The 19,898-nt window shown below is 47.3% G+C and overlaps 1 protein-coding gene across 1 annotated transcript in view; it reads left to right on the forward strand.

Moving 5' to 3' along the window:
- Window positions 1-19,898, forward strand: part of STXBP1 (syntaxin binding protein 1) — a 74,311-nt gene that overhangs the window by 40,560 nt on the left and 13,853 nt on the right. The window contains exons 4-16 of the mRNA XM_047069904.1: window positions 2,123-2,199; window positions 3,056-3,134; window positions 4,321-4,424; window positions 6,345-6,493; window positions 8,910-8,994; window positions 9,783-9,913; window positions 11,004-11,111; window positions 12,597-12,657; window positions 14,026-14,091; window positions 14,832-14,912; window positions 17,051-17,189; window positions 17,874-17,983; window positions 19,021-19,122. Of these exons, the coding sequence (XP_046925860.1) occupies window positions 2,123-2,199; window positions 3,056-3,134; window positions 4,321-4,424; window positions 6,345-6,493; window positions 8,910-8,994; window positions 9,783-9,913; window positions 11,004-11,111; window positions 12,597-12,657; window positions 14,026-14,091; window positions 14,832-14,912; window positions 17,051-17,189; window positions 17,874-17,983; window positions 19,021-19,122 (1,292 nt within the window). The remainder of the gene's footprint in view (window positions 1-2,122; window positions 2,200-3,055; window positions 3,135-4,320; window positions 4,425-6,344; window positions 6,494-8,909; window positions 8,995-9,782; window positions 9,914-11,003; window positions 11,112-12,596; window positions 12,658-14,025; window positions 14,092-14,831; window positions 14,913-17,050; window positions 17,190-17,873; window positions 17,984-19,020; window positions 19,123-19,898) is intronic.

Genomic DNA, 19,898 nt, shown 5'->3' on the forward strand with positions numbered 1-19,898 from the left:
AATTTTTTTTAATGTTTATTTATTTTTGAGAGACAGAGACATAGCACAAGAGAGGGAGGGGCAGAGGGAGAGGGAGGCAGAATCCGAAGCAGGCTCCAGGCTCTGAGCTGTCAGCACAGAGCCCGATGCAGGGCTTGAACTCACACAAGATCATGACCTGAGCCAAAGTGAGATGCTTAACTAATTGAGCCATCCGGGCACCCCAAAGTTATTTTCTTCATTGAATTTTTAAAGCTATTTTTTTCTCTACCGAAGCGAAAGTTAAGGGGAGAAAAAGCCAGATGAGCTAAGGAGCTTCTAATGAACAAGCAGCAGCACCCTGCCCCACTCTCTTCTCCCTCAGGGTCTACTCTTTCTTCTGGTTATTCTTTTGATATTTCTAGATGGAAACCTACACTGTTATCTTCGGATTCATCGATGGTGGATGTTATCTGTTGGCTTCCTGTGGTAGATGAGGGTTCAGCTCTCTCCCTACTGCACACAGACTTTTCCCTACCCTCAAACGTGGGTTCTAAAAAAGGTCCTTACTTGGCAGAATTGAAAGGTTAGCAGTCCTGCACTGAACCCCCAAAACGTCTGGGGGTGAAGTATTATGGGCCTATGAAATTCAGAAGTCTACAGCCACTGGTAAAGTCGATGGTTGAAGGATTTTGGTATTTGGACATTATTTGGATGTTCAAATATCTTTGGATGATCACAATATTTGAAAAGTCTTTATAAATGTTACAAGGTATCATCCTACAGTGATGCTTTCTTTGATTTGCTTAAACCATCTGCATGGGAAGATAGCACCAAGTGATTGTGCCGTTCTCTCTTCGCTAGAAGACAGTACAGTGAGGTGGCACGTCTTAAGCTTTATCAGGTGGCTGGTAAGATGAGGATTATCCCAGAAGCTCTTCTTTCCAGGTGAAGTAGCTGACATAAATAAAAGAAACAAACCAAATGCCCATGGTTTAACAAAATATAATATTTAACCTTTGAGAAGCACAGTAGTATGTAGACGGCATGTTTAGAATATCTTCATGCGATATACAAAAGAAAATGATGGAAGCTACCCAATTGTTGATAAACTCAACCTGGAAATTCTAAAGGAATTGGGATTATTTAGGACAGATGAGAAAAAAAAAAAATGAAGAGGCAGAATGAGGTAGGATTTTCCATTAAAAATTAAAAAAAAATTTTTTTAATGTTTATTTATTTTTGAGAGAGAACACAAGTCAGGGAACGGCAGAGAGAGAGGGAGACACAGAATCCAAAGCAGGCTCCAGGTTCTGAGCTACCAGCACAGAGCCTGAGCGGGGCTCGAACCCACAAACTGTGAGATCATGGCCTGAGCTGAAGTCAGAGGCTTATTAACCAACTGAACCACCCAGGCACCCCCTAAAAATTTTTTTTAATAAAAAAAAAATTTAACATTTATTCATTTTTTTAATGAATTTTTTTATGTTTATTTGAGAGAGAGGGAGAGAGAGAGAATGAGCGGGGGAGGGGCAGAGAGAGAGGGAGACCTAGAATCGAGGTGGGCTCCAGGCTCTGAGCTGTTGGCCCAGATCCTGATGCAGGGCTCAAACTCACAAGCAGTGAGATCATGACCTGAACCAAAGTCAGGTCACTTAACCGACCAAGCCATCCAGGCACCCCAAACATTTATTCATTTTTGAGAGACAGAAAGAGACACAGCACGAGCAGGGGAGGGACAGAGAGGGAAGGAGACACAGACTCTGGAGCAGGCTCCAGGCCCTGAGCTGTCAGCACAGAGCCTAATGCAGTGCTCAAACTCACAGATCACGAGATCATGACCTGAGCTGAAGTTGGACGCTTACCCGACTACTGAGCCACCCAGGCGCCCCAAGGATTTTCCATTTTTAATCAAGAGATCAAAGACGTTACTTAAACTGAAATGGGAGATACTTAGTGTGATAAAATTCCGGGTTTTCTAACATCTCGAGCCTTGTGAGACCGTGGAATGTGGTCCTTGCAGGGAAGGGGCAAATGATTCCCACCCCACACCCCATAGCTTTTTACCTGCAGCAGTCTGAAGGTGGCCTGTCTAGATTGTTTCTAGTTTTATGGTCACCACTTATGTTTTCTTACTGACTGTGGGCTGCTGTTTGTCGTCTAGTTGTGGAAGACATCAACAAGCGCAGAGAGCCGCTGCCCAGCCTGGAGGCTGTGTATCTCATCACTCCGTCTGAGAAGGTAAGTCCCGCCCCCAGAAGAGCTTTGGCTAAGGTTGCACGTGCTGGCTTGGTGCAGAGCATCTGACATTTCTAGGTTAAGCGCGCATTTAACACACTGCTCTGATTAAGCGTGCAGTCCACAGACACGGAAGGAGGGGTACAGTGTGCAGTCGGGGTGCATTAAGCTCTCTCAAACACAGCTGCTGTCCAGAAGGCTGGGTCCGGGTCTCTCCAGTTTCCCCCACATGCAGTCCCTCTCCGGGGAGGAGACCCTCTGTGTCTGAGTAGGGACTCATCTCCGCAACTCTGGCATTCTATAATTTTGGGTCTGTTTTGTCAGTATCCAGGTTATGGCAAAATTGACCTGTCTTATCATTTTAGGGGGGGATTGGTTCAAACCGGTGTCCAGACCAGATTCACCTCCTTGCTTTTGTTTGATAGTTGCCTTAGGTCTCTTAATCTGTATAAATTCCTGCCAGTTTTCCATTCCTTTCTTTTCACTTTTGAAAACTGGCTTACAGCTGAGTTTTTGCAGATGCAACTAAATTGCCAGCACTTCATCAATGTGAGTTTCCTGGAAGGTTTTTGACCACTTTCCTCTTTTGTGAATATCTTCTCAGGAACCCAAGTTATAGTGGCTCCAAAGAACTGATGCGGTCTTCTGGAATGAGCTAAGGAGGATTTTGTTCATCTAAACTCTGAAACAGTCCTACTTTTAAGGCTTCAGAATTCTGTTGTGGCCAAACATGAATTCTACATTAAAAAAATCCCCTGCTGTTTTGTCCAGGCAGCTTGGATTTAACCCAGTTCAGATATAGGTCCACATTTGCTGGCAGAATTGGATTCAGTTCCTTCCTTTTCTCCCCCCTCTACAGTCTGTCCACTCTCTCATCAGTGACTTTAAGGACCCACCGACCGCTAAGTACCGGGCTGCTCACGTCTTCTTCACTGACTGTAAGTAGGGCTGGCAGTTCCCACCCCTGTCCTTCCAGGTTAGCGTCTCTGCACAGCAAGGCTGGTCAATAGGGAAGAAATGGTTCTTGCCACGTTTCTCCTGATCTTTTATTTTCTCTTCAGAAGATAAATTGCCTAAGAGAGAAAAATAAACACACGCAAATACAAACCTACTCAGTCATGCCGTCCTTCCTGATGAAAAATAGCACCTCTTCTAAGGACTAGAGGGCTGAGTGCTGAGAAGAAATGTCCGATGCTAGCTTTGATGTTTCACTGTATAGACTTCCAGATATCACCGTAAACTGTAGTGTATTTCCATCAGGTTTTCAGCTACAAAGATAGTCCAATCCAGTGGTGATTGTAGCAGACAGAACCTGCGTCATCATCCTGGGATTCATTTTCTTACTTTGTGGAGGTTTTTTGCACAGGGAGCCTCATGCAGAAGCGTCTTGGTCACTCTTTGTTAATAGCAAAGAGAGGGGTGGCCGAGCTGGCTAGCTAGTGAGTTCAGCAACAACAGTGCACCCTCCGTTCCTCTCTTTAGGGAAAGTCCCACACAACTCGCCACTGAGAAAAGGAGGAAGGGTTCTTACGAAGAATAATTGTTTACTATCTGAATTTGGGTGAAAAACAGAGCAGGAACGTGACATTAGTAATAATAAACCAAAAAAGCATTTCTGGGAATCCGAAGCCATATGTTTGGCTCGGGAGAGCCCTTGGCAGTCCTGGTTTCCCCACAGGTGGGTCTCGTGTGCGGCTGACTTCCTTCAAGGGTCCAGGAGAACTGCCTGTACTGCCTTTCCCGCCGGTTTCAATTTTCTTCCTTATATTTTTCATTAACATGTCAGATGTGTGGTGTTTGTTCGTATCATAGGCCCTTTTCTTATCCCCTTCTTAATCTCTTACGGGTTTTTTTTTTCCTTTCCCTGATATCAGAAAGTAGTTTATTAGCTCTCAAATCTCAATCTTATTGCCATTTGTTTCTCTGTTATATGTGGAGGGCCTTTTAGGTGGCTTTACATTCCCTTTATACCTTATAGTCAGTGGATATCTTAGGATGGGACAAACACTCCAGTTGCCTTCTTGAAATCCTAATAAAATAAAAACCCCACCAGACGTGTGCAGCTGCTGAAATGAAGCAGCAAGCGGACAGGAAAGCCTGCTGTCTTTTGTCATATTCTTGCAGCTTGTCCAGATGCCCTGTTTAATGAGCTGGTGAAATCACGAGCAGCCAAAGTCATCAAGACTCTGACGGAAATCAACATTGCATTTCTCCCCTATGAGTCCCAGGTGAGGCTGAGTGGGGTGTGCATGGAAAATCTGGATCCTCGCTGCTCAATCAGGAACCCTGGCAAATCCTGAGAGGGGTGTGTGTAGTGAGGAGAGGTGGGGAGGAAGATTGTGTATTCAGAATTGCCGAATGACGTGCATAAGTGGATGTTGATGGAATGGAAGCAGAGTTCCTCAGGGGTCTGCCCGATGCCCTCATCTTACTCTCCGGTTATTTCTGACTTTTTTTTTGTCAGCCCTCACACCTTTCTTTGTATGCATTTCATCCTTGCTCGCAGCGTTCACTCCTGCTGGCTGACTCCTTGAATACCCAAAAGGTAGCCAGTCCAAAATGAGCAGGGAAGGAGAGCAGGGGAAGGGATCAGACAACACCCATCTGCTGCACAGGAGACTGGTTTTCGCAGAGATAACCTCCGCTCACACTCTGCTGGAGGAGCAGATGGTAGCCTTCGTCATTGGCTGTTAACACTTCAGATGCCAGAGCGCCGCCACAAACCTCTCCCCTTGGGAAAACTGTTAAGCTAGAAAAGGTGAAGCTGATTGTGAGAGAGTATACAAAATTTTTATCTTAGTTTTGCAAGATTGGTTAACGTGTCTTCTCCCGGCAAACAAGAAGCAAAAATAACAGGACTCCTAGGCATTTTGCAAAAGGTAAAAGATGACTGGCGTATTGCGTCTTTATAGATCAGCTTCTAGACACCAGAGAGTGACCTGTTCTTAAGTAAGGAGGGATGGAGAACATTCAGTGTGAACTTTTTTTTTTTTTAAGTTTATTTATTTTGATGGGCGGCGGGGACTGGGTCAGAGAGAGGAAGAGAGAATCCCACGCAGGCTCTGTGCTGTCAGTGCAGAGCCGGACACGGGGACTCAGACTCACAAGCTGTGAGAGCCGAGATCAAGAATTGGTCTCTTAACCGACTGAGCCACCCAGGCGCCCCAGTATAGCATGAACGTTTAAAGACAGTGTCTTTCCCTTAGTGCTTGACATAAAGCCTGTTCCTAGCTTGAAGGCAGGAATTTTTTTTTCTCTGTGTGAGCCCACCTGGATTGGGCTCACACAGAGAGTGTATTCAACCAATATTACATTTCATGTATTTTGAAAAAGTGATAAATTTGTTTTTAACCTCAGGTTTTGTAGAAGATCAGGGTAGTTTATATAAGTGAGACTTTGAGAAAATACTGATAGCTGATAAGCTAGGTAATTTAAGAGGAGATGTTAAACTGCTAGAATAAGAAGAAAAATACAACATATTTATTATAAGGATAGGAAATTATTCAATCCATAAAAATCTTTATTTGCTCACAGTCACAGATAATTTCCAGCTTGTCCCTTACTTTATAAAAACTTACAATGGCCTATGAGGGTTTACGCTACCCTCCCCTCCTGTTCTTCTGGCCTCATTGTTCATCAGACAGTCTGGGGACATGCCTGCCGCAGAGCCTTGGCATTAGCCGTTCCTTCCATGTGAAAGCCCCCTACTGGTCCTCACCTCCTTTAAGCCCTTGCTCCAACATCACCTTTTCAAGGAGGCCTGGTGTCCTCCCTGTCCAGTCCCCCAGGACTTCTTCCCCTGCTGAGTTGTGTTCTCACACACTTACCAGTTTCTCACATATCATGTAATTTACTTGTCATTATGTTTATTGTTTATTGTGTACCTTCTCCTGTAAGACTGCAAACTCCTCGAGGACAGTCATGTTTTGGTCACCGATAGTTCCCAAGTGTTTAGCACAGTGCCTGGTCTGCAGCAGACACCCAGCACATATTTGTAGAATAAATGAAAACATGTTCTACAGACTCACTACCAAGGTTGGAGAAAACTCCCGAGAGCTCACCATTTTGCACGCTAACATGATATATATATATGTGTGTATATATATATATATTTTTTTTTTTTTCCCCTTATTTCTTTTCCTTTTCAGGTGTATTCCTTGGACTCTGCTGACTCTTTCCAGAGCTTCTATAGTCCCCACAAGGCTCAGATGAAGAACCCTATACTGGAGCGCCTGGCAGAGCAGATTGCAACGCTGTGTGCCACCCTGAAGGAGTACCCGGCTGTGCGGTATCGGGGGTAAGGCAGCGGGCCAGTCTGCCTTCAGTGGCCTCTCGTGTGTCCACTGGGCGAGGAGCTTCCTTTTGCCCTGAGATTCCTCTGGCAGTTGTCCTAAGAGGGTTAAGATTTGAGTGTTCTTGCATTTATAATTCTTCCAGCGTTTTTGATATTCTCTAAATTTTATTGTGAAATATAGTGCATACAGAAAAGGTCATGAAATATATATATTCAGTTACTTAATAGCTAAATTTGAACCCCTGTGTAACCACAACCCAGGTTTCCTGTGGGGTTTTTTTGTTTTTTGGTTTTTTTTTTTAGCTCTTTCCAACCTTTAAAAACAAACACTATCTTTGCAGAAGGTGTCCCAGAGTAAGATAAAATACAAGGACAGTTCTCCAAAGGACATATTCCCCAGATTCTATAAGTCATTCACGTTATTACTTACCTGCTGTGTACTTATCCTGAAGACACAGTCCCTGTCCTTAGGAGCCCTGATCTGGAAGGGTAGGTAGCATGCTTACCAACACGTGTGTGTGTAAGCTGTGCACACCCAAACTGCGGCCCTGCAAGACCAGTGCTTGAGGGCAGTATAAGCTGAGGGCTAGGGCATCCCAAGTGGGGAGACCCCTTGGAGCTGAGAGACCAGAGGTGACATTTAGGCTAGGTCTTGAAGGGCAGGTTCAGATTCCAATAGACCAATGAGGAGTACAGGGCATTTTGTGTAGACAGTTGGCCCTTGCCATTGGGATGCGCAAATATTTGGAGTTGGGAAAACAAAGGATGAGTTTGAGGAGGGTTGGCAGTCTGGCACAGTGTCTGTGTAGGGCAGTGGGGCAAGATGAAGCTGCTCCTAGAGGCCCCGGATGCCAGGTTTGGGATTGTGTCGGTCAGTGGTTCTCCCTGGGAACCTTTGGGGGATTTGCACAGGGGAGCGAGTGCAGTGCTGTGGGAGTGAGAGCAGCAGTCAGGCAAGGAGACCCAGAAGGGGTGGCCACTGTAGGAGGAGTGCTGAGGATCAGCATGGCCCCCTGTCCTGCCTGCCTCCTTGTCTGCTGGAATGTGCAGCCATGGAAGAATACCTCCCTCTATTCTTGATGTTTCCTGACAAAAGTCTGTGGAAGTTCAGAAATGGGGGGCTAGGCCATAGCTTCTGACAGGGTAAGGGGAGCTTGGAGTTCATTTGGGAGGAATGGGGCTGGGAACAGAGCTGCTTTAGCGCTGCGCCTGGCCAGGTGGCAGCAGCCACACTCTGTACAATCGGGAGGGGCCCCAGGAAGTGCTGTCAGGCCTGGCCAAGGGGAAAGGCCCACAGGGTCTCACTTGTACCTTTCTGGCTCCGCCAGCAGAGGCGCCTGGTGGCTCTGTCAGTTAAGCACCAGACTCTTGATTTCAGCTTAGGTCATGATCTCACAGTTCATGGGTTCGACACCCCCTGTCGGGCTCTGTGCTGACAGCGCAGAGCCTGCTTGGGATTCTCTCTCTCCCTCTCTCTCTGCTCCTCCCTTGCTTGTGTTCTCTCTCTCTTAAAATAAATAAACTTAAAAAAATATGTATCCCCTGCAACAAAACAAAACAAGATCAAAGGAAATTTGAATTGTGGGAAGTGAGAGAATCAGGTGGGTCAGGCTCGGACAGGCTGATCACGGGAAAATGGTGGATGGCCGGTACCCTCTGTTGAAAGGTGGTCATTTTTCTGAAGCCAGTTGGAAAGATTACTTCTGTTTTCATCTAGATAGTTGTTGGTTTTTTTTTTTTTTAGGTTTATTTATTTTGAGAGTGAGCAAGTGAGTAGGGAAGGAGCAGAGAGAGAGGGAGAGAGAATCCCAAGGAGGCTCCACTCTGTCAGCACGAAGCCCAGCGTGAGCTGAAATCAAGAGTCTGACACTTAGGGGTGCCTGGGTGGCTCAGTTGGTTAAGCGGTGGACTTCAGCTCAGGTCATGATCTCATGGTTTGTGAGTTCGACCCCGCATCAGGTTCTGTGCTGACAGATCAGAGACTGGAGCCTGCTTCAGATTCTGTGTCTCCCTCTCTCTCTCTGTCCCTTCCCTGCTCTCACTCTGTCTCTCTCTGTCTCAAAAATAAATAAAGATAAAAGAAAAAAAAAAAAAAGAGTCCGACTCTTAACCGACTGAGCCACCTGGACACCCCTAGTTGTTGTTGTTGTTGTTGTTGTTGTTGTTGTTGTTGTTGTTGTTGTTTTTAAGGAATTAGGAAATCATTTATGTTCCAGGCACTGAGCAAATCTTTTTATTTTATTTGTCACTTGAAATTATATATGTAATACATGACTATATTCTCAGTGTAGAAGAACAGTTCAGGTGAACCTCGTCTCCCTTGACCCTCCTTGCACTGTTTGGCCTTCCTCCCTGAGGCAGTCAGTGCCAGCAGTTGGGTGCACGGGCAGTTCACCCTATGTCACTCCTCCTTTGTCAGGGAATATAAGGACAATGCTTTGCTGGCTCAGCTAATCCAGGACAAGCTCGACGCCTACAAAGCCGATGACCCAACAATGGGCGAGGTAAGTCTGGACTTGGTCCACGTGGTTCTCTTGCCGATTGACCATAGTGTTTATATGGCATTCCTGGGGACAGCTTGGTTCTGTTGCTCACAGAAAGTGCCTGGTGCCACTGTTCCTGCACATTGGCCTCCAGGGAGATGCTCAGGCCCTTGGGCAGGATGATAGAGATTTTGCTCAGTGTAGCCGCCGTGACCAACCTGTTTCTGTTTGCTGGGACTTTCCAGTGTTAGCACTGAAGGTCCTGTGTCCTGGGAACCCCCTCAGTAGTACAGTACCTAAACCGGAAAATCAACACCAGTACCATCTCCAGCCCTTAATCCCACTTCACTAGTTTGTACACGTGCTCGCACGTGTGTTCAGTTCTGTGCAATTATATCACATGTGTAGATTCATAGAACCACCACAGCAATCCAGACAGAGCTGTTCCATCACTGCAAATCCCAGGTCCTGGGAACCCCCTTGGTCCCAGGCCGACTGGATGGTGGGTCACCCTGTTTGTACCCGAACCCAGATGGTACTCTCTTTCATAAGCTCACCTTGGAGCCCAGCCACAGTTTTGGACCTGCTTGAAAGGATGCTCATTATGAGATAGACACATTGGATTTTTGCATGGTGTGACTGGTGTTCTCGTCAAGCAGCAAATGGACTAGTCAGTGCTATTTTAGTAGGTTTTATCTCAGAGTTCACTTCCTGGGGCTACTTTTACAGGGGGGACAGCCACGCCAGTGGGAGAGGCTGGAGTTGTATGGGTGGCTTGTGAAAGTCTTCCCCTGTGTCCATCCTTCCAGGGCCCAGACAAGGCGCGCTCCCAGCTCCTGATCCTGGACCGCGGCTTTGACCCCAGCTCCCCCGTGCTTCATGAATTGACCTTTCAGGCTATGAGTTACGACCTGCTGCCCATTGAAAATGATGTATACAAGTAAGTGTACACACCCAGTGTGGCTTTGCAGACAAACCAAACGCACCTCTTTCATCCTAGGGAATGCGGGTATGTTGATACAGTCTTGCTAATAAGCCTGCAAGCTTTTCTGTGGGTTCCCCAAGTCCACTTGGCATTAGCAGCCAGGAACTGGTGCCCCTTGTGGGGGAACAAGAGCTTTAGAACTTTAGTTCACGGCTCACATCACCTCAGCTCAGAGCCTGCTTGGAGGTGTTGATATGTTGGTGTGCGCGCGTGTGTGTGTGTGCGCGTGTGTGTCTGTCTGTGCATGCAAACGGATGCATATCTTATTCAGGGTTCAGACTTCTTAGTTATAGATCGTGAAATATGATGATGATAAAATATGTCACCAGCAGTTTCTTACTGACCTTTATTTGTAGAAGAGCTGTTTTCTTCATTATAATAAACATTTTTCTTGGTAATAGTCATCCGAAACTTAATTTCTAAAAACGAGTATTTGTTTTTTTGGAAACAGACTGTATTATTTTCATGTCTTTTATTTTATCCTTTATTTTATAACATATTTTAATCATAAAGGTAGTGGTTTCAAAATGAAGGTTCTAAAAATATGACTGAATCTCAGTTTTCTTCCCCGTTGGTGCCTGTAATTCTTGCTTTCCTTTAGATGTTCGTGATTTCACATGTAAAAATACGCTGAGGACCTGTTGCAGGCAGCCGATTTTAAAACTGAAAATTTAGGTACCACACATTTGCGGATGGTATCCCAGTCCTTCCCAGGGAGGAGTAAACGTGATCTTTGCTTTTCCCTTACGAGTCGTTCTGAACCCACCTTTAACCTAACTTGAGCACGTACTAGCTAACCCTGAAGATTTTAAAACAGCTTCAAGTCCATTGCCTTTGATTAGAACTCTGGGTCTCTACCTTCCCGAGAAACTGCACCGTGTCAGTGCTGATACAGCAGACCTGATACGGACCATGCCCCATCGGATGGTCAGGGGGCCTGTGGTAAAATCCTCCGTGTGACATCTGTCTGCTGAGGACTATAAGCTCTTATCTGTTACAAATCAGAGGGAATTGGGTACATTTTGTGGGGACGTATCCTCTCTAGGTACGAGACTAGCGGCATTGGAGAGGCCCGGGTGAAGGAAGTGCTCCTGGACGAGGATGATGACCTCTGGATAGCGCTGCGCCACAAGCACATCGCGGAGGTGTCCCAGTAAGATCCCTTTGCTCCATCCCTCCCCAGGGACCTCAGCCAGACCTCAGCCACCCCTGCCGCCCCAGCTCCAGGGCTCACTCCGTAGTACAGGGTGAAACCTTTCCCCAGATGGCAGTTGCTAATGTGCACGTTCTGGGCACTTGCACAGAGCTGGTCAGTAGATGAATTTGCCAACATGCTAACCAGTGATGATGACTCCCTTCTGATCTCAGCTCGAGTGACACCAACTTCACTGAGTGAGAAGATCCATTCTGTGTTCAGGTTGCTCTTAGGATTTTTCGAAAACATCTGTAGCTCTCAGGAAATGCTTTATCAACACTGAACATTTAAAGCCGATTCCTTCCATTGAAACGCCCAGATTCTACTACATCAATTTGATTTTCTTTTATATAGCCAGTGTGTAATCTTCTTCCTCTTTTGTCTTACCTAAAATTTCTAAGGAAGAGCTGTGCCTTGAATCTGTGCCTATTGAATCTGTGCCTTGCTCTCAAAATGTTTCAAAATGTTTGTAACACCTGAATGTTGTTGTTGTTGTTGTTTTTAATGAGAGAGAGAGAGAGAGAGAGAGAGAGAGAGAGAGAGGGAGAGAGGGAGAAAATATCTCAAGCAGAGTCCACGCTCAGCTCAGAGCCGGACACAATCGCACAACCCTGGGATCGTGACCTGAGCCAAAATCAAGAGTCACATGCTCAACCTACTGAGCCACCCAGGCGCCCCATAACAACAGACTATTTTATAAGACCTTTATGCTATCGAGAACAATTCTACTTTTGCAAAAAGATATTTTCTGGCTGTTTCATTGAGTTGGTGATAGTCTTAGGAAATTCACAAGGAAGCAAGAAAATAAGACAGCCTTGGATAGTTCAGTTCAGAAAAGTAGTCCCCAAACTTTTTGGATCACTCAACCTTAGGAAAATGTTGATTCACATTTCCAATATGTGAGTTTGTTTATGAATTTACTAGTTTATTCTAATATATATATATTTTTTACAGTATATACAAAAACACAAATTTGAAAAAGATGGAGTAAAATAAACATAAATAGAAGTACTAATAATTCCTTCTCTTGAACCATCCTGTACACCTCCTCTGGAGACCCTGGTTGAGAATATTGGTTAGGAGGGGCACCTGGGTTGCTCAGTGGCCTAAGCATCCGACTCTTGCTTTTGGCTCAGGTCATCATCTTATGTTCATGATATTGAGCCCTGCATCAGGTTCCGTGCTCACAGCATGGAGCCTGCTTGGGAGTCTCTGTCTCCCTCTCTCTCTGCCTCTTGCTCTTTCTCTCTCTCTCAAATAAACATTAAAAAAACAGAATATTAGGAAAACAATGTATCCCTCTCTCTCCTCTTCAAAAATCACTGTAAGTACATACCTTCGTGGCAGGAAAAGTCACCATGTATTCCTAAAGGAAGAATCTTGCGCCACTAGTATAGGACTTGGTGTTGCTGTGAAACTTAGTTGCCTCCTTCTGTCTTCCAGGGAAGTCACCCGTTCTCTGAAAGATTTTTCTTCCAGCAAGAGAATGAATACCGGAGAGAAGGTAAATGCATCCTAGAGCTCCAGTGCCCTTTAGGCTAATCCCGGTCTTCCCTCTGGGAGCCGGCCGGCAGGACGCTTCCTTGGCACAGGATTAGTGAGCCAGGGGGTCATCGTCCCTGCTTCATCTAATACTGTTTTGTCTTGTTTTTGTATTCAGGATTGAGATCGGGTGCCCCTGTCTTTTGATGTTCATAGAGATCTTCATTTTGTTACTCTGAGGATTGATATTTACGGTTTTAGATCATGCGTCAGCTTAAGCCAGAAGAACCCTGAAACCTTTTTTAGCTTGTGGTGGAATTAGAACTCAACTTGCCTGGTCCTTTCCTTATCCTGACTGTTCATCGGAGGTAGCTTAGCCATCTTAGTCAAGGGAAATGCACCTCTGATTGTGTCACTCCCTTGCTTAAAACCATCTGGTGACTTTCTGTTCCCAGCAGCATCCAGCCCCACCCGTAGACACACCTTATAGCATTGGGCTATCAGGCCCCCCAGACTCTCAGGTCTGCCCCCCACTCTCTGGCACCCACGGCCTTGCTCCATCCATGCCTGAGTTCCTTGCCTGGGGCTTGCCTTGTCAAGTCCTGGTACTTTGGCTCAGGCATCGTTTTCTCAGGGAAATCCTCCCTGCTCCTCCCTGGACTAATGAGGTACCCCTCCACTGTGCACCCACACTCCTGATTCCCTCGAAGAACACTAATCCTCTCAGTCGGAATGACTCCTCTGCTAGATGGTAGCTCCACAAAGACAAGAATTTCTTGTTTGTTTGTTTGTTTGTTTGTTTTTGTTTTTTGTCTTATATCTCCGGCACCTAACCTGGCGTGTAGTAGTAATTCAACAAATTTTTGTTGGATAGAGAGGGATTAGGTGAGTCACATGGTTACCAAGTAAACAGACCCCTGTGACCTGTCAGGATGCACATCCCGGCCCTTTCCCACCTTGCTCCTTCTTTCTACCTGTCTACACAACTGCAGCCCTTCTGCTGGGATGAAATGTGAACTCAGTTTCAAGACTGCTTGAGCTGAGTATGCAGAAGAACAGTGTGGAGAAGAAAAATTGCTCTTTCCTGGCAAGAATTATGCTCTCAGTAACTTTCTAGTCCAATAAATAAAACATAATTGCGACACTTCGGAGTTCAGTTCCCTACCTAGAAGATAGTCATGGTATTTGAATCAATAATTTTTTGAGCCAGAGGCCTGGAAGTCTAAACCCACAGTGATCTCAGGTTTAACAGATTGATTTTGAGAGTTTCCGAGCGTGCACTTGGGAAGTCTGGTGCTGGCTGCTGTCCTGCCCTGGACCTGCCACCCTTGCACAGCCTCTTAGGTCAGGGCCATTAGAGTGAGACCATATGTTTTCCTTTCCCTTATAGACCACCATGCGGGACCTGTCCCAGATGCTAAAGAAAATGCCCCAGTACCAGAAAGAGCTCAGCAAGGTATGACAATCCCAAATGATTGATTTGAATCTTGACTGTAATCAACTTCAGTAAGACCTCTCAGAGCCCCACTGCACTGACTGATCCACTGAAATCACAGGTTTTTAATCAACTTCTGGTTTTATTAGGAAAAGCTGAAAGACTGGACCGACAACTTATTTCCTATGACTTTCTTTTCTCCTCTTCATCTGTTTTCTCTCTTTATCCTTCAATTCCTCACCTCACGAGCCTCTCCCCTGGGCTGCTTAAGTATTCTTACGGCGTGGCAGCTGGACTGCACGAGTGTGAGTGACCGAGGGAGAGAGCCAGGAGGAAGTCACTGTGCCTTTTCTGTCCTGACCTGGGGTGTCCTACATCATGTCCTCCACACTCTCCTTTAGAAGCAAGTCACTGAATCCAGCCCACGCTCAAGGAGAGGGGAATTAAGCTCCACCTCCTAGAAGGAGGGGTAACAAAGGATTTGTGGACACATTGTGGAACCATTATGCCACCCTACCCCCATACAGGATTCCTTCATCTGCTTGACTCCTTTGGAATGCGGTTTGCCCCTACCTCTCCTGACACAGAACTTTCTGGCGTGTTCTGCCATGTTTGTGTTCTGCTTCAATGCCTGTTTTACCTCCTTTACGAGGCTGGAGACTCCCTGGTGCATTGCACAGTGTTTATACATAGTAGGTGCTCAGTTTATGCTTCATGCGTCCGTGAGTGATTTCTGGATCATAAACTCTGCTTTTTCCTAGTATTCAACCCACCTGCACCTGGCCGAGGACTGCATGAAGCATTACCAAGGCACCGTGGATAAACTCTGCCGAGTGGAGCAGGTAGGACCTTTTCCTTCTCTTTCTGCCATCCCCGTTGACCCAGCTGAATTTTAACATGTGACTTTGAACATCCTGCAGAATCATAGGATAGAGAGATGGGGAAGTCTGCTAGATCATGTTGTCCCAACTCTGGAGCCAATGCACTTCCGCTCTCAATGGTAGGGATTAGACTGGTCTGGAATGCTGTGCTGTTTGGATTTTGCATGTCTGACTCTCCACAGGCTCCCCGGAGTGTCTGAAGAGAGATGTCTGGAACTCTGAGCCCTACACTGACAGGGCTGGCTGAGGTTTATATTCCGAGTGTATTTTCCTCCTGTGGTGGCCACACCGGTTTTGGAAACCTAGATGAGAGAAACTAGGGTAGTAGCATGTCAGAAACTCACCACAGCCTCCCTGATCATAAGTAGGACTGAAAGTCAGCAGTTTGCGGTTTGAACTCTGTCTCTGTCACTGGTTTGTTTGATGTGCCTGTTTCTGCTTTGCTTTCCTCATCTGCAAAGGGAAATAACAATGCTGCCATAGTTTCCAGGAGTGTTGTGTGGAGTCACTAATCCTGGCCCTCCGTTCTCCAAGCGAGAACTTCACTCAGCTAGGCTCTGCTTCCATGGGAAGGGAGGGCATTTGAATGTGAAGCCTCAGCAGGAATGAACAACTCAAGTCCTTGGTGTGAAGCTAAGATCTACACCGTCCGGTGTGATGTGACGAGCCAGCTTAGGTTTGTCAGACCTGTCCTGATTTCTTGGCTCTCTTCTAAGGGGCAGTGGCCCCCTAAAAACCCATCAGTCTCACAGCTGATCTTGACAGGTGCAAGGTCCTCTCCAAAAGAACTTGACTGTCCAGAAAACAGGTTATCCCTACATCAGTAAAAGTGAAGTTGGGATGAATCCTTGGAAGTGTACATTTTTTTCAGAATTGCTCCGTGGTATTTGTTGAACCGGTTATGTTTAATTTGACCTTTAGAGAGTATTAGATTTGGGTCCGGCTAAACAAACGGCTGTTGAGGCTGGCAGTGGCTCTGAGAGGTGAGAAGGCCTGGGGGCACCCACCTTCCTTGACCCAGACAGACCTGGGTAACCTCAAGGTCCTGATGGTTATGGACTCGTGGGATCTTAGAGAAAAAGGGAACCTTCAGGCGAGCCCTGTGTGGGTTCCCAAGGGAGTTGCAGCCTCTGGTCTCTGAGAACAGAGTAGAATGGTTGTTGATTTGCTGAGGCTGATGATGTGCCTTCTCCAGCCTGTCGACAGCCGGTCTGACTCTTGCCTGAGTTGGGAAGTGGGGCTGTCATTGTGCTCTCTCTCCTCTTCCTTCTTTGGCCAGCCCTTCTCTCCTCCTTCATCTGCCTGGGTTGGGTTTGCAGGTTCTAGAGCCCTTTTTTTCCTACTCATCTTAAAAGTGGTTGGAGGGGCGCTTGGGTGGCTCAGTTGGTTGGGCATCGACTTCAGCTCAGGTCATGATCTTACGGCTCGTGCGTTTGGGCCCTGCATTGAACTCTGCTGACAGCTCAGAGCCTGGAGCCTGCTTTGGATTCTGTGGCTCCCTCTCTCTCTGCCCGTCTCTCTCAGAGCCATTCACCCTCTGTCTCTCCTTGAAAAATAAACATTAAAAAAAAAAAGTGGGTTGGAAAATTAAAAACAGGTTAAAAAATGCAGAGTAGTTAAAACTCAAAAGGCGTGTCCTTCAGAGCCAAAGGGAAGCACAATGGGGAGAGTCTAGCTAGGCAGGCGCCCCTTAAGATGCCAAAGCTCTTCATGTGCGGGACGTGCCACTGACTCGGCCGCGATCCCTCAGCAGAGCTCTGTACCTCTAGAGGCCCCACCGGAACGGAGGCTTGACCTGAGGACGTGGCCCAGGTGCACGGACACTCACCCGAAGGGAGCAGCCTACTTTCAGACAAGATGGCAAAAAAATCAACGATGGTTTCTGTTTTTTGCAAATTGAACCCCGGGGCTGTCATCATTTCTCACTGGCGCCACGGAACGTAGTGCTAGTGACGCCAGTGCAGATTGGTGCATTGTGGGAGCAGAAAGGACCTTCCCTAGTGAAGCGACCAATCCTATCTATGGTCTACAATCGTCTAATTGTTACCATCCGTCCAGACTGTCACTGGAGTGGGGCCAATATGGTGTGTTTTCTGCAGGACCTGGCCATGGGCACGGATGCCGAAGGGGAGAAGATCAAGGACCCTATGAGAGCCATCGTCCCCATTCTGCTGGATGCAAATGTCAGCACTTATGACAAAATCCGCATCATCCTTCTCTACATCTTTTTGAAGAACGGTAGGAACGACGGGCTGGAGAAGAAGGGATAGGTGCTCTCTTGGGCAAGTGAAGTGAGGGAGAGAGAGAAGACAAAGTAGGAAAGTTTAGGAGACACGGAAAGGCGTATTATTTAGTAAGGAGATCCCAGGGGCTCTTGACATTGGGGAAATGAAGGTAAATCAGTTGGAACTAGAATTGAATTCAAGAGTTAAGAAAGGTGAGGCGTCTATGGAAGAGGACGGGTGGGGGCAGGGAGAGCCCACTGACAGCAAAGCCAGTTTGTGAGGGCTTGTCCGCCAGGTGCTTTAACTTGCATCACGTTAGTACTCTCCACCTTTAAATAACTGATTTTTACCCACATCACAGTTGGGTTACCATCCACTGTGCAGATGGACACGGAGACTCTTGACTTTGATGTGGGCAGGGGTGGGCAGAAATGGCTGGGAAGCAGAAGACGGATGGAAATACAGACCACGATGGGGCAGTTGCTGAAGGTCACAGCCTGGGACAGAGTGGCTTGAGTGGAATGGAAATCTTGATTTTGTCTTCATCTTCCAGTAAAGTTGATGCGGTCGGTGAAGACTCATTTCTACTAATCCTGAGGAGGAGAAGGGGCACCATCCCCCCTCAAGCGATTGGCTCTGCTTCTGAGTGTGTGATGTGCAGTGGCTGGGTGTGGTGACAGGGGTTTTGTTCTCTCAGGCATCACTGAGGAGAACCTGAATAAACTGATCCAGCATGCCCAGATCCCCCCAGAGGACAGCGAGATCATCACCAACATGGCACACCTGGGGGTGCCCATCGTCACTGACGTAAGGGGCCAGTCTTGCATGTGGGGAGGGAGAGGCAGAAGGGAAGCTGGCATGTCTTATCTGTTCTCCCCTGAATTACTTAAGGTGGCTTAAGATACATACACTCAACATTGAGGAAGAGAAAACATAAAATCAGAGGAATAAAGGGATAGATGTAGTAAAATAGAAGTGAAACTCCCAGAACCAAGACGTGCACATCCAGGAGTTGCACAGAGTCATTAAATCTGCGTTGAGCCAGCCCCAGCCCACGCCAGCTTCGTCCCCCATGTCTTGAGCTCAGTCTGGCCGTGTCTTTGCACACCTGGGCCCAGCATCTTCTGTGAGAGCGGGAGCACAGCGCTTAGCATCAAGCGGGTTTGCCACTTGGTTTGTCACTGAGCCAGGCCAGGGCAGGGAAGCCTGACCATGCAGTGCGCTCCAGAAGAGGCTGGGGGCCAGAGGACTCCAGAACTTGAGGAAGAGGCCCGAGCACTCTTTGGAGCTCTCTGCTAGGAACCTTCCCGTGCACCTGCTTCCTGTGAGGAGTCTCTCACTCAGCAGTGCTATAAAGCTAGAGTTGCAAATGCGCTTCTTTTGGAATCTCAGAGTCAGAAACTTTGTCCCAGAGCCCAGACCTGAGACCTGTAACGGGTGGTTTGGTGTTTTTTGACCCTTGTTCAAGAGGGACCCAAATGGGAATGGAGATGGCTTACCGATGCACCCCAGACTGTTGAAGCAGAAGCAAAGACCAAGTCCTACACAAAGCTGCCTTTTCTCCTGTAATCAAAAACAAAACTTTTTTTTTAACTACCAGGATTTTTTTTTTTTAATGGTGCTTCTGTGTTTGACCCGCATTTGCCATTTTCCATGGCTTTAAAGAACCGAGTTTGCTCCAAGGGGCACATGCTGGACTTTTCCAGGAAAACCTCTCCCACTTAGCCTCTGCTAGCGCTGACTCTCTGAAGGGAGTGCTCTGGAGCGATTTCCAGAGGCCAGCAAGGTCGCCGGGGCCCAGGTGACCCATGACTCTGTCTAATTTTGCGTGTGTTTGTATTCAGTCCACCCTGCGCCGCAGGAGCAAGCCAGAGCGGAAGGAGCGCATCAGTGAGCAGACCTACCAGCTCTCACGGTGGACTCCGATCATTAAAGACATCATGGAGGTCAGCGAGGGAGGGGTGTGAGGATGTGTGTGGGACAGCCCGGGCCCAGAGCTCTTCACTTACAGGCCCAGAGGCCTCCAGCTTCACCTGATGTGGGGTGATGGTGACAGCCTGGGGTTATCTGTCCCTGAGGATCTGTACCCAGTCTCGGGGCTCATTTAGGCCCCATAGCCTTGTCCTGAGGGTTTAGGAAGAACAGCCCCCAGAGGCCGCTAGATGCAGAACCCCATGATCCATATGACTTAGCCCCATAGGAGAGACCCCTCAGTGGTGCCGTATCCAAAGAACCAAACAGATCCCAGCATCTGCAGGTCACATGAGTCACAAACACCACACTAAGGGTGCGGGTATGGAGGGGCTTTCAGGATTCACCCGAGCCAGCCCCTCCCTAAGCCTCCCTGTCAGTCAGGGACCCCGCCCTGCCAGGCATGTTTCTGCCTCTGCTGTTCTGTTCACATCCATCCCTTGCCTGCAGTGCTGTCCCCTTCCACTTCTGAGCCCTGCCTTCCTTCAAAGTCCCCGTCAGGTCTCACCGTTTGCATACACCGCCCCCGTCTGACCGCCCAGCACCACGGAGCCGCCCTGGACTCCTGTAGCATGTATCGGAGATGCCCTTTACGTATATGTATCTGCTCAGTGTTTGGAGTCAGCTCTTTATACCTTGGCCTGTGCCCTCAGCTGATGTGTCCTCTGGGCATAGCAGGTGTTTTGTATTTGTGAATGTGAGGTGTCCCTCTGCTCCTCGCCTATAGCATGAAGAAACCCTGCTTAGAATC

The sequence above is a fragment of the Lynx rufus genome, unplaced genomic scaffold (genome assembly GCF_022079265.1).
Source record: "Lynx rufus isolate CCGP_SWC_20201006 ecotype Redwood Valley unplaced genomic scaffold, mLynRuf1.p SCAF_10, whole genome shotgun sequence".
NCBI lineage: Eukaryota > Metazoa > Chordata > Mammalia > Carnivora > Felidae > Lynx > Lynx rufus.